At 37.7% G+C, this 14,905-nt stretch overlaps 2 protein-coding genes across 2 annotated transcripts; both read right to left on the bottom strand.

The window, feature by feature from the left end:
• Positions 1–2,162: 2,162 nt before the first annotated feature.
• LOC140007867 (formin-like protein 5) lies at positions 2,163–8,077 on the bottom strand. Its single transcript, XM_072051396.1, has 7 exons — positions 7,392–8,077; positions 5,534–6,209; positions 4,811–5,456; positions 4,414–4,613; positions 3,816–4,051; positions 2,785–3,645; positions 2,163–2,584 (listed from the first exon to the last, which is right to left on the bottom strand). The coding sequence occupies exons 1-6, from the start codon at positions 7,533–7,535 to the stop codon at positions 2,791–2,793; spliced, it is 2,757 nt and encodes a 918-aa protein (XP_071907497.1). The 5' UTR covers positions 7,536–8,077; the 3' UTR covers positions 2,163–2,584; positions 2,785–2,790.
• A 3,059-nt stretch (positions 8,078–11,136) lies between these two features.
• Positions 11,137–13,358, bottom strand: LOC113689625 (zinc finger BED domain-containing protein RICESLEEPER 2-like). The gene is made up of 2 exons (XM_027207371.2): positions 11,298–13,358; positions 11,137–11,205 (listed from the first exon to the last, which is right to left on the bottom strand). Exons 1-2 carry the CDS (start codon positions 13,356–13,358, stop codon positions 11,137–11,139), a joined length of 2,130 nt encoding a protein of 709 aa, XP_027063172.2.
• Positions 13,359–14,905: the final 1,547 nt, after the last annotated feature.

Consider the following 14,905-nt stretch of genomic DNA (forward strand, 5'->3'; position numbering starts at 1 on the left):
CAGAACCCCGTCTCCAACTCTCCCTTCAGTCAAGAAATTGGTGCATTTTTTCTTCCACAAAAATGAGTTCTCTCGACCCAACTGATGAGTACCAACGTGATCAGCAGTACGTTGTAATCCTCCAGTTGATGATTCAGTACCAGTTTGAAACAGGGGAGTTTCCCATGGCTGAATCTTTAGCATTTTATGAATACGTCAAGGGAAGCGAATTGCTACCAGATATCACCTCGTATCAATTGAAGATCAAGAGTTGGTTCCTGAGGAAGCTTTTCCAGATGAATGTTAGACAGGATGGTGAAGAACCAATTTTCAACGATCCTTCCCTGAAGCAGAGGTATGAATTGTCGAAAAAGATATGGGGTGGTAGCCGCTTTCAAGAAGATGATGCTCAAAACTATGATGAAGATTGTTTTTTAGTTCATCCCCATACCGTAAAGCCTGTTAAATTCTCCGCAAAGAAAAGACGTCGTCTTGATCATCATCAAGATAATCAAGAAATTACTGGCGAGAATGATGTTGAGGTTGATCTTCGAGACAAGGATTTTCAGGACATTGCAATCTTGAAGTCCATTCTTTACTTCCACCACAACAGCAGAAAGATCCCTCCTCCGGGCTCTATTGAACTGCATCAATTTGTCGGGGAATCAATACTCAGGCGTGGAATTACTCGGGCTGATTTGGCGGAAAGGATAGTTGGGATGGAGGTTTCTTTCAGGAATATAACTGAAGCAATGGGTACTCAGGATGTAAACTTCCCAGATTCCCTTGAACAGGAAAAACATGACTTGTCAAGACATATATGGGGCGATAGACGATTTCAAGATGGTGCAGAAGACGACGTTGAAGATCAAGAAGATGATGCTGAAGACAACGTTAACGAAGAAGAGGAAGATGATGATGATGGTGGTGGTGATGATGATGCAACTTCGAAAGTGTACTGAAAGCTGAAGTGATTCAAGCAGCCCAGGTGATTAGAGTTTTTGGCTCTTCCATATGCCAAATTGGATTGTTAGCATAAGAATTCCGTTCCGATAAGCGAGAAAAACAGTAACCACACAGAATCGCATTGTAGTAAACATGGGTAGCCATAAAGTGCCCAGGTGTAGCAATTCGCCAAAGGCAGTTAAATTTGCCCTTTTAATCGAAATTCTTGAAGAACTTGATACAAGTTCCCGTTTTATCTCATGTCTTTCTTGCTTAATTTGGTATTTACAAGATGTTGTAAAGTCTATTCTTCATTTAACGTAGCTTTAGATATTTAGGTTTTTTTTTTTATTAATTAGTTCTTTAATCGATTGTTGACAAGCAAGAAAAGGAGGCTGGTTTCTGCACATAGCTGGTATGCATGGGTGGCGTTCATCGTTAGAGTCTGCATGGTTGCATGCATGCACACGTTATTAGTGGAAACGGATCATATATTTTCTCATTTTCAAACAGTATATTACCGGGTCAGGTATGTTATATTTAGTGGCGTTGGGGAATGAGCAAAATATATCGTAAGCCATGCATATCAGTCTGGTGTATGCATGAACTGTTCCAGATATTCTATATATGCGTACTAACAAGGAAGCAGCAAGAAGAACCTCTTCAGTAATGTCATTATGACATTTAGCCTCGTTGAAAATTTTCGTCCAGCAGCAATAATTATTGCTGCAATCAAAGTATCAAACCAAAAACGCACCCCAAAAAAAAAAAAAAAGTATCAAACCAAAAGAATAAGGACGGATTTGCACCAGCATTTAAACAGAAAAATCGTTGAAGGAGGTAATTGAACCGAGTAAACAGAAATGGTAATAGGAGAAGATGTATTCACTTTTCAGGCAAAAAATTAACTTTGCTGAAGAACTAACTTCGAGGCACTTCTGCTCTTGAATATTGCACGACAAATGTCTAGATCATATGCTTGAAAAATACAACCCAATGCGCGGTAAGGACTCCCGAATCTCTAGTCTCTACGAACGCAATCCATTCCCTGTAGTGTAGTGAAGAAACTAAGGAGGAGTTGCGTTTTGGGCATTTTGCTTATTCCACTGGTACTTTGCGATGGTCTTGACACTTGCCCATCTAGCAGAACTAAATATTTTCAACTTTTTAAGTTAATGTAAATTTTATTTTATTTTAAAAAAGTTTTCTTTGATAATTATTTGTATTAACTTCAGCAATGATCTCAACTACAAGTTCTCTAAGTATCAGTAAAGAAGTTACATGAGCAATGTCTGAGTAAGATGTACAAAATCTAATTGTCCAACACCAACTCTTCTAAACAGGACAACAAAATTGAACAAATTGTTATGTCAAAATTGATCAAGAATGACAACCTAAGAAATTTAACTTCCTAACTAGTGATTCACTACTACAGACATATACATCAGCTACTCCTTCCATACAACACTAGAGTTAGCAAACATTCCTCCGTTAGCTTCAAATTTCTGTCAGGCATCTACTGCGCTGCAAACTGCTGGGTGCAGAAAAAGCATATTACCATGAGTTCAAACACCTTTCAACCAAACTTTGGCATCATCATTTACAGAAGGTGGTTTGATAAAAGAATCAGCATTGCATCATTCTCTTGGTCTCCTATCTCCTGCAGATGTATGCCAAGCAAAAATAAATACATTTTGGATTCTGTCTACTTGGAATGGATTGACATCAGGCGAAAGCACGATACTGATATAAATCCGAAAAGCAAAAGCATTTTAGATGAGTAGTATCAGTTACTTAATTAGCACAAGTTTGAGATGAGTAAAGCAGCCACAAAATAGGATGGACAAATTTTGACCTTACCATTCACTACGACGTTTCATCATCTGAACTAGAACTATCCATCCGCCTCTCTGCTATAGCAGGAAAGAGCCGTTGACGAGGATCAGGGACAGAATTTTGCCGTGGGTCTGAAGATGCACTTGTAGCATCTTCGCTTCTCCGAGGTTTATTCAGGTTTTTTGGGGCACTTTTGACCTCTTTGCACACCTTGTCCAATATTATCAGGAAGTCTCTTACTATAACAAATAATCTCAAACCCTCATCCTTCCCGGCATTTCCATGAAAGTAATCTCCAGTGCTCTTTACTAAAGCCATGATTCTCTTCTCTTCCTCAAGCAACCACATGATGTCGACCTCAGCATTCTGCACAAAGCTTTCCAGTGTTTGACGAAACCCATTTTCTTCATCCACGTTCTTCATTTCTGCATTTAAGAAATCTCGGGCTTTAATTAGAGCATGACCAAGTTTAACAACTGTTCCAGTTAAGCTATCAGCATCCAGAATTGCAGCTCTTTTGACATTTTCAAGTTCATTTCCTAAATTTGCCACCACCTGCAAACCCATACTTCGAAACTGCTCTTCTGTATCATGTGAAGAAACCTCAATTAGATCATCAGACTTAATGCTGGACATGCTCCGCATCTCTCTAGCTGCACGGGCAGCTCGTACACCTTCTGAACGAATTATCTCCTGCACAACAAAGTGCAAAAGTGTAGTTTTCCCATCAATTCCTTTCACATCTGACAATTTCAAAAGTGTGTCGAGTTTGAATGCCTGTGCACCACCACGAAATGTGCCATCATTCATGCGATTTCCAGTCTTAAGAACAGCCTCAAGGAGCTTAAGAAACAATCTACTTTTCCGGAGTTCCGTGCAAGCAGCCTGCAGCGTGAATAAAACAGAAAACCACATGCATATGAAAACAGCAGTCAGCAAGACAAGAAGCATGATTATATTAAAGTTTTAAAATTTTTCAACTCATGAACAATATTTTATTCAAAGGACTCTTTTACCAATAACTTAATTAGGTATTAATTGAAACGACGACTTACCTCCAAGGTTGCAAAGGACTCTTTTACCAGAGATGCCTCCTCTTGAAGAGTACACATAAACAGTAATGATTCTAATCTTTTAAAAGCACATGGTATATCCACCAAAACTTTAAGGAAGCGCTCAGCAGGCCCAAGACGAGAAACGTCACCACTATATAATCTCAACTTCAGTTCTTCATCAGTTGTCGGTGCCATCTTTAGCAATGTTTGAATGAGTTCAGAAGGAAGCTCATTTCCTGAATGATTCTAAGTATTAGCTGCAAGTGCTTTAAAATCTGCAGAGAACCTCTTTAGATGCTTTTTTCTTATTTTTCAAGGGCTAGGATAAGTTACTGGAGAGACATTTCATATAGTTATCCAGCTAGTATACTAAAACTGGCTAAAAAAAGTTGCTTTTAACATCTAATATTTTCTTTTAATTGCCCGGGATGTTCCGTGTGTGACTACAATACAAAAGAAAAGAACAAATTTGTTTTTGACAGGACACTTTCTAGCTAATAGGACCAAATTTGTTTTCGTTCTCCAATATATAAACAAACAATGCATGCTCTACTTTGATGTAATGTTTGATAAGCAACAAAAGAAAAGAACAAATCACCTTCTTGAAGTGCATCACAAACTTCTTCTGTTGTCACATTTAATGCTTTAAGAAGGATTGAAAGGTTCTGAGATTTTTTGGGATCAATAATTTGGATATATTGGTTTGCAGCATCTTGGGCTGTAGACTCCTTGCGCTGATTCTTGTTTCTGTCAGCAGGAGCATAACCAAATAAAGACTCTATCATCTCTTCATTAAACCTGTTCACAAGCAAACATCAGATTTATCAGAAATCATAATGTGAACATCATGAGTTACATGATAAAGAAAGAGAGTAAGAAATGAAATAAAGCCACTATCATCCCTTCATCAAACCTGTCCGTGGCCATACATGCTGTTTATCAGGCAGCACAATTCAAAAATCACGAGTCTGTGATAAACAAAGAGAGTAACTTACTGGAATGATCCCGATTTGATTTGGTGCCAGACCATAGAATGGTCAGGGTTAGCCAGAACCTTATCCCAGAAGAAAGGCTTCAGCTTAGCTTTAGGAGCATCAGCATCTTCAACATTGGCAGAAGTTGACAAATTACTCGATCCAAGAGGTGGACGAGTAGGCTTTAGACCTAAGGGTGGGGGCCGAGGTGGTGCCCCACTACCACCTGGCGGTGGTGGTGGAGGTGGACGAGGGCCATTCCTAGCAGGAGAAGGTATAGTAGGTGGAGGAGGTGGAGCTGGGGCAGGAGGACGTGGGCCACCAGGTCTTAGAGGTGGAGGCGGCGGAGCTGATGGTGCAGGAGGGGGAGGAGGTGCTTTACCAGGACCAGTAGGAAGTCCAAGAGAATTTGCCCTACCAGGGGGAGGCTTCAGGGGAGGTAAACCAGTTGGTTCTGATCTCCCAAGTATCTGCGAAGAATTCTCAGATAATGTAATTCCACCTCCGGCAGCAGTTCCAAGTGGAATCTCAATTTTTGAATCAGTCTGCAAATGAGAGTCCATGTTGAAATCACCAGTCATCTTATGATTTGAGTTGTAGAATGACTGATTAGAAGGCTTCTCATTATTTATTGAAGAACTTAAAGTGAATGACTTGTTTGGAGAGGCTGAAACATCAAAACCACAAAAAATCAGCACAGGAAAACTGCAATTGATTATTAGATATTAAGTGAAGAAAAATTACCGACGGAGTAGTCACTTAAGCTTAAATTGAGAAGAGGCCTCTCATCATTTTTTCCAACTCCAGAGCCTCTCCCGCAAAATCCACGACAGCATAAAAAGAGCACTGCAGAAATAACAAATGTTGCTGCTGCAGTCACAGCAACAGCTATGACAACTGTTTTGCTGGTACCATGTTGCTTATTTGCCTGTACATCAGAAGAAGAACTTGGGCCTAAAGAAGGCTTTGCACTGGGAGTACGAAGCAAGTTTGAACTGCTAGAATCTGGTGGGAAGAATGGAGGTGATGGGGGGCTAGTACTTAGCTGCGGTTTGGGAACTACAGGTATTGAAGGAGCTGGAGCAGGTGATGGCAGTGCAGGGGACGGGGCAGGAGCTTCTCCAAAGCTCTGAATCAATCTCCGTCCTCTAGAAGCACCAGGTCTGGTGTATATGAAATCCAGATACCTAATGAACCAATTCTTTGAATCTTTCTCTTCTCCAGATTCAAGGAACACGAGATCTTTCTTCCTTAAACATTCCAAAAGAGTCCTCTCAACCTTGGGATTTAACACCGTAAGAAATTTCTGTGCATCTGATTTGGCTAATGACCTACCATTCACAATAACTTCACTCGACTCTTCAACAGCTTCATTGGCACGCATCAACTCCAACCTACAGTTTGCCATCAACAGCTCAGCCTGCAAGAAGAATATCCAATTGGAATTCAAAATGCAAGCACTGCAAAATCTGAACAAATTTACAAATAACTACAGTTGATTGACACACCATCTGCGTTCTACATTTCTCATATTCCTTTTATGCTACCTTTTCAACACTGGAAAATGTACAATTCATAGAGGAAGAAAGTAAAACAATAACCATGAAAACTGGATTGATAAAACCATGGTGTCAACAAAGTTGCATGGCCCTACAGATGATTCAAAGTTGCAAATGCCAAACATCATGAAAAGAAAATAAAAAAGATTTATTACTGCACTTCAGTTGTTAAGCTTCATGGCTGCCGACCCAGAGGAATACTCTTTAGTTTTCCCCTCTTCTTTTCTCTTCTACTCCTCCAGAAGCATATATACTATCAAAATAATATGCACATATTCATAAACGCTATCATACTCAGGACCATGCTTCTGATTTGTTCCAACTCTCCTGAACTCTTGATTGTCTCAGGTTATGTGCAGATCCTCTTACTTAATCAATATAATAAATAAGTTGGATCTTTACAAGCATATAAATAGATGGATCTCTGCCCTCCACTATATCATTCTCCTGTTTACTTCAAAAAGCCATTTTTATATAAAACAGCTTCAGCATTTCCTAGTACATATACATGCCAAACTTATCATAATCAGAGTGACACCATTTCCCCAAACATATCTCCAATTTCAGCAGATTTAGCAAGCATTTTCTGAGAAGACAAACATTCATTCATCTCTTGCAATGCATGACATTAAATTCCAGCTGGCAGACTAAGAACTTAACAGACTCCCAGATCATGAACCGAACTAGAAACATAGAAACAGCAAAACAAAAATAAGAAAAATTGAATAGGAAGGGCAAGAAGATGGGGAAGAAAAATAGCGAGCCAGATCCCCAATATAAACAATATTTGGTGTCCTCCCAATGTACTTCCGCAATACAGGAGCAAAAAGAAAATCAAGAAGAAACATCTTCTGAAAGGAAAACATCTTATCCTTAGAAAATTTGCACATAATTGCTAAGATATTACCACCGAAACAAGATAGTAACCATTCAGCTCCTTTTCTACTAGATATAACCAAAGGAAATAGTTGTTCATATGCTACCAAAATAGGCATACAGAACTAAACAAGTAAAGCGCAAGTGAAAAAGTAAGAATCTTTTACCACATCCTGATTCCTCTCCATTAAGTTGACCAGACTTGCAAGTGAAGATTCTGGTGCAGCTTTCTTGCTTCCAAGACATGTTGCAATTAAAACTAAAAGCAGAACCAAAGATGCAATTACACCAAGCCCCCCTCTGACTCCCATTTGTTCTTGAATCAGTATCCCAAATGCCTTCAATCCTTCTCATATCATCAAACCAGCAACCCCAGATTAGGAACAAAAACCACTTCTTTTATACCCTGTACCAGAAATCTCCTCCAGTTTGGGACAAAGGTCAAGTCTTTACAGCATTTACCACAAAACCAATTCAACTTTTTCAATACAACCCCTCAAATGTTTCAATCATAGACCTCTTACCAAGAATCTCGGTGACCCACTTTCAAATTTTAGGCCAAAGCCCAATATCTGGCATCAAATCTTAGTCAACATCAAGACATAAACGAAAAAAATAACCCGTTTCCCCCCTCAAAAAAAAAAAGCCAAATTTTGGGATAGAATACACCGTTGTTATGCAATCAGACAAAAATATCTTCAATGGAGATGAACGTTTGTATACTTACTTAAGGAATTCGAGTTCTCGTCCAAGAACCAATAAATCTAAAATGGGTAATTATTACTATGGGGTTTATCGAATGTGACCAAATTTATCTACCACAGAAGGCAGCTGAAAAAACACAAACTGCAATGGGGTGGCGGTGGCAGAGCGCGTGAGTTGACCAAGGAAAATTCCTCCCGAGAAACGAAAGTGAATTCTTTTCTCGGCTTGATGTTCGTACGAAATCTCCCAAAGCATTTCCTCAAATTCATTTTTTAATTCTTTGCAGTAGTAATTTGGGCAATTTACCTTTTTTTTTTATTTTTTTCCATATTACTTATATTAATGTGTGTCCGGATAGTAGATTATTTAAAATGATTTTTTGAAAAAAAATTCTGTCACAATTTTTGAGTGTAATGTATGTGAATTAAAAAATATATTGATAATATAATTAAATAAATTAGTTCTTTTAGTATGTCTTGTTTTCTCCAAAATTTTTTTTTTTTTATTTTGGCTTTCTCTAATTGATTAGTCTTTCGTCATTAAATTGAACTATGCATATTTCTTTTTCTTTTTTCTTTCCTTCGTTTGAATAAGTGCACTCGTTTATTACCGATATTTCAATTAATTATAACTCCGTGGGTCGGTCCTTCCAGCAAATGCGAAAATGACGCGGAAAGGAGCCGTCTTGAGTGTAGGGTAAGGGTGCACAATTACACATGTCCCATGCATTGAGTGTAGGAATGGGAAAGGTGAAGCGGGATGTATCATGTACTTTTGTATGCCCACTCGAGTCGTTGGGTTGGCGTTCCTTGACAATGTCAATTTTCCAGAATTGCTTCTTTTTTTTTTTTTCCCCCCTAATTCTTACAAGTACTATTTAAAATTATTGTTTCTAGATCTTTTTTTTTTTTTTTAATTTTTTGAGTGGGAAACAGTCTCCTTTTTTTGGCTTTTCTTCCATAATATGGGGCAGACTAGTCTAGACAATCATTAAAATAGAATTCTGGTGCTGATATTATAAAAAGTTAAAATTAAACATAGAAAGTATATATATATATTCAAGATAAGGTAATGATTATTAGAATGTGCACCCGTATACCATATTAAATACAATTTAACTATACTAACTCGGGTTTACTGGTCACTCGTTAAACAAAAATCCTCTCATTTTATTGATCTGTGTTATTATTAATTAAGGTGAGATTAGGATTTCATCATGCTTTGTGTTTGGGTTTGTGACTTGCAACTAGTTGTTTTTTTTTTTAGCTTTTTATTGTATAATTTGACTTAATCGAATGTGTTGTTAATTAAAGTGAGATTAGGATTTAAATGAAACTATTACTCGTTAATTTCTTTCTTTCTTTCTTTTTTTTTTTTGGCTTAAGAAAGAGTAAATTACCATATGATATGATGATGCTGCGCACATCTCTTGTCTTGGGCTAATGACATTGGTCCAAGTATTACTGGGGTTTGTTTTATGAATAGAAAATTGGTAAAATTAGCACTGAAAATAACTTTACTTCGTACTTGGATAAATCTTTTTAGCTCTGACAAACGCTCAAGAGGGTATGCCTTCCACGCGGACTTAGTTTGCCTTTTCTTCTTCGAGAGATTACTGCTGGATTAAGGTCAAACAGATGGCTGTTACCAAAATTCTTCTCAACCTGACAATTCAATGAACTGAAAAATCGGCCAACGAAACAACTATCTTAAACCAAAAAAAATGCAAAGTTCCTGAGAAATTTAGGCAGAAAGAAACGTCAATTACTTCTACAGGTAAAGAATCCTGCAGCGGTAACGAATAACGAACCCTTCAAATTCTTAATCCCACTCTTGACAATTTGTTGATTTATGGCACATAATTTAATATAATACCGTGCAAGTAAAAGATCACGTCCTGAATTTTGGTCAAATCCTGAATCTGCAAACTCCTCCTCATAAAAAAAAAAAAAAGAAAAAAATCTGTTGAATCCTTCATTTTCTAAGGTAACTTTACGTGCATTACCCTGAAACAAATTCTGCTCTTTGGGTGAGTGGATATGCAGATGTCGTACCATGAGAATACTGCCTGTAATGAATGCAACTTTCTTTTCACAATAAAGGAACGAAGGACATAGAAAGGTGAAAAAGGTTCAGCACTGGAATTGGATGGACCGGATTGGTGCCTTGTAACAATAGCAAACACTTGATTCAAGTGATATTCTGGTGACATCAGGAAACACTACTAGCTTTCAGATGTTCTTTTCACATTGTGTAAAACTGGTACAGAGCCAGGTTCTAATTTCTATTGGCGGATGGATTTATCTTCATAAATAGTTGCTCTGATGCAAAAACCTGCCGTAATTAGAACTTCTAAAGAACTCCACATGCTGCATGTAGAGCTGTTAAACGAGTCGAGTCGAGCTCGAGCATAGGACAATCGAGCTCGACTCGAACCCCTAATCGAGCTAGCTTGAGCTCGCTCGATTAGTCATTCGAGCTCTACAAGGCGCTCGAACTCGACTCGACGTGTTTATAGAGAACTCGAGCTCGGGCTCGAGATCGAGTTTTGAAATCGAGCCGCCGAGCTCGAAGCTCGAGCTCGTGAAAAACTCGAGTCGAGCTTTTCGAGCTCGAAGCTCGAACTCGAGCTCGTTTACGGGAGAGCCCAGATCACAAGAAGATACACTTTTTCTGATTTATTATTTGAAGTCAAAATGACAATACAAGCCATGCCAAATGACAATACTCGTATTTCCCTGATTCAATTCAACAAACCATCAAATGGAGAAACAAAATGTCCACAGGGGGATTACAATGTCCAAACCACATCAAATTACAAGAAGTTTAAACTGCAGCAAGAAGTTAAAACAACACCAAATGACAATACAAGAAGTTAAAACTTCAGCAAACCAGGTCAGATTACCACGTCCACACCAAAATGTCCACATTACAACATGAAAAATTATATAAACAGCCACATTACGATATCAACAGCCACCAGTAATCCAAACCAGATCAGATTACCACATGTCCACACCAAAATATCCAAATCAGATCAGATTACAACATGTCCAACCCAAAATGTCCAAACCAAATCAAATTATAACATGAAAAATTACATAAACAGCCACCAAGCAACATCAACTGTCCAAACCAGATCAGATTACAAAATAAAAAATTACATAAACTGTCCCCAAGCAACATCAACGGACAACAGCCACCAAATTAGTCATTGAATGATTCAGGAAGTTCAACTTCTTCAAATGTGATTGATTCGGCCACATCAAGTGATTCCTACAGAATAAAAGTATGAAAGTTAGAAAAGTCATCAAAATTAGAAATAAGGCAACTGTAACAACAACAAAAACATCCAATCAATTACTTACACGAGACTTATTCTTTAGGCCATGGAAACTGCGGATCCAATCATTGCCGCAAAGCAACATTTGCACCGTCTCAACCGACATAGAAGCTCTTCGATCATCAATTACTCTCCCTCCAGCACTGAAGGTAGATTCTGAAGCCACAGTGGTAACAGGAACGGAGAGTATATCGGCAGCCATCCTCGACAAGATGGGAAATCTCAATCTTTCTCCTTTCCACCAACCCAAAACATCCAGATTTGCCTTTGCATCACAAGCATACCTACTTTCCTCTAAATAAACATCTAAATCTGATTTTTCTGGTGGAGCCCTATCAATTTCACTCACATGCATGTGAAACTTTTCTTTGCCAGTTAAAACGGTGGGTACAGTCATTTTCTGTTTCTTACTAGAAGAAGTAGAACTTTCATTTTGTCTCTTTTTTACAACCTGCCTTTGTTGTTCAGAATGGGAAACAACATGACAATCAACATATTCATTGAAAAGCTCATAAAGAATGTCTCTAATCTCAGCCATGAATCTAGGAGCTGCATCCTCACCATAAATCACCGGAAAAGCATGATTAATAAGGAACATTTTGTATCTCGGATCCAAAATTGCACCCAAAGATAGCAGCACATTACTTTCCCCCCAATACTTATCAAATTTAGCAGACATACTTCCAGCCATAGCCCGAATATGCTCAAAAGGATCAAGAGCTTTTTCATTTAAAAGCTCTTTAATCCTATAGAGCTCCACAAGAAAAATGTTAGATGTTGGATACTCAGACCCGGAAATCATATCAGTGATTTCATGAAATATTCCTAGAAATTTGCACACTTCTTCCACTTTCATCCACTCAAAATCAGTAGGAACATAGTGAAATCCAGGGTCTATGTCTGCATATCTTGGAAAGACATCCTTGAACTCTAAACCTGAAGCTAACATCAAATAAGTGCTGTTCCACCTTGTTGGACAGTCCAAAATTAGTTTTCTAGAGGGCAATTGAAGCTGTTTTTTAATTTTGGCAAATTCAATAAGCCTAGATTCTGAATTGTTCAAGTATTTTATCCCTTCTCTAACAACATCAATCACACCACCAAGTTGACCAAGACCATCTTGCACTAAGAGATTAAGTATATGTGCACAACATCTAACATGAAAAATTTTTCCTCCAATACTTAATCTCTTTCTTAGAGAAAAATCCTCTCTAAGTCTCCTAATGCACACATCACTGTATGAAGCATTATCAACAGTCATGCTAGAAACCTTATTCTCAATCCCCCAATCAATGAAGCACTTACTTAGAGCATCAGCTATAATAACTCCAGTATGAGGAGGAGGAACATTGCAAAAATTCAATACACGTTTTTGAAGCACCCAATCAGAATCAATAAAATGACCAGTCACAACCATATATTGAATTTTTTGACCAGATTTCCACAAATCAGTTGTAATACTAATCCTACCAGGACCTTTCAACAATGATTTCAGCTTCCTTTTTTCAATTGTATAAGTACTCATACAATCTTCCTTAACAGTCTGCCGATTAATCTTTTTATAAAACGGAGAAACTGCTTTCATGAATTTGTTGAAAACTACATGCTCCATCATAGAAAAGGGGTACTCATGTGCAAGAATCATGTGTGACGCAAGCTCTCTTACCTTGGCATGATCATACGAGAAATTTGTGATGGAAGTGATACCATCACTTCCACCTTCGGTGAATAAAAGCACTTGTTGCTTTTGTTTGCTTTGCTCCCCAATGGCCATCTTTCTTTGGAGACAAGAAGTCAGGTGTCTCTTGTGCTGAGATGTGGCTCCGGTTGTACTCTTGGTGAAAAGCTCCTTGCAATGGTTGCACTTCACTTTGACCGTCCCATTATCTAGCACTACTTCAGTCATTTCATCCCATATGCTGGATTTCTTCTTCCTTTGCTTTTTCTCAAAAGGACCAGCTCCTCCATCTCCATCTCCTCCTTCATTGCCATCATCTTCTATTATTTCTATTTGTTCTTCACTCATCTCATCAGCTCTTTCTTCGTTGTAATTTAATTGTTCCACGTCTTCATTATTTTGCTCCATCGTAGGACTTGATGATGAACCTTGAAATGAGTTGAATGGAGAGCTGTACATTCCTTAATCAAAAACATTTAATAACCAATATAGATTTTGATTAGCCAAAACAGAAATTTAGAATAACATTTCTAAGAAATAAGGTACAAAAGTAATAAAACAGATTCCAAGAAATAATGCCCACTTACATTCAGATTAATGAAATAACAGAGAAAAAATGTTAAAAACTCTTAAAATGGCAATCCAAACAAGGGACAGTGATGAATTCCAGGGAAATACTGAATCCATAGTTCCAATTAGTTTGTGCATGGGGACAGTGATGAAAGAAAGGACAGTATAGTGGCTTTTCCAATAAATTAAATACAAATAGTGTCATCTGAAGATGGTACACAATTCACATGCACTCCAGTGGTCTGACTATAGTCTATAGCCAACCATCTCGAATGAAACTCAACCAGATCATCAGAAATAGAAAAGCAAAGCAGTTTTTTACTAAACTAAGGAAACAGGAAAAACAAAAGCTGAGCATGGGCAATGAAAGATAATCTGCCTGATTTATTTTCAGAGAGACAAATATTTGCCATAATTCATTTTTCAAATTGAAATGGGAAGTCAGTCTACTTCTTTTGATTGGAAAGCATAGTGAGTAAAATTGCACCTTATTAGGCTCTATATCCAAATTTCAAAGTCCACTTGTCAAATGATCTTTTGAATATTACATTGCAGCAATTAGATACATTTCAAACTACAGAAACCTGTTTGTATTGAAACAACTAGTTACCACTAATTACTTGGACAAAAAAGTTTTACGCAATCTTGGTGTGCCTTTTTTGGTCAAACCACAGAAATTGGTTATTGGACAAAGAGGTAGCAAAACAAGTGCATTAATTGGAGCAAATTGTTCAAAATGAAAGTGTTTAATAGAATTTATCACGAGAGAATAGTTTAGTGTTTTGATGAACTTTATAATCATTAACATCTAAGACAAAAGGGTAGACCAAAAGCTTAAATGCATCACCATCCAAAAACAAAGGTATTGTAACACAACTTCTTCTAAGGGTGAACCTGAAAATTTTCAAATTCTCTGCCTAAAGTGCAACTGATCCAAATATAGGGGAGAACAAGAAACTTATTTCAAAAAAAAAAAAAGAAACTTATTTCCCAATGTATGCCAAACTACAGTACATGCCAATTACATAATAATAGGTTTTGTCTTTCCATTGTGCAACATGTGGAGGGTTTTGGAATTAGTCTAACAAACACCCTTTGGACCTCAATGGATGAGTTTCATGCCATGTCATGTATACGTGTATGCAGAATACAACATCTCACTATGAATTATCTGACAATACCTGTTGTTATCTGGCTGCAACTGCTTAATCTTTGTTTTCTTACAGGCTATATGCAGTGACACTGCTTAAATTTATGTTTAAATCCAAGTGGCACAAATGATCATGCCTAATTATAGACTCCAGAGCTTTAAATGTTTAACTGAAGACTTAATCTGACCCCATCACACCACTGAGTCCATTACATCTATATTTCAACTTCACTAC

Source organism: Coffea arabica, chromosome 5c (assembly GCF_036785885.1).
Source record: "Coffea arabica cultivar ET-39 chromosome 5c, Coffea Arabica ET-39 HiFi, whole genome shotgun sequence".
Taxonomy (NCBI): domain Eukaryota; kingdom Viridiplantae; phylum Streptophyta; class Magnoliopsida; order Gentianales; family Rubiaceae; genus Coffea; species Coffea arabica.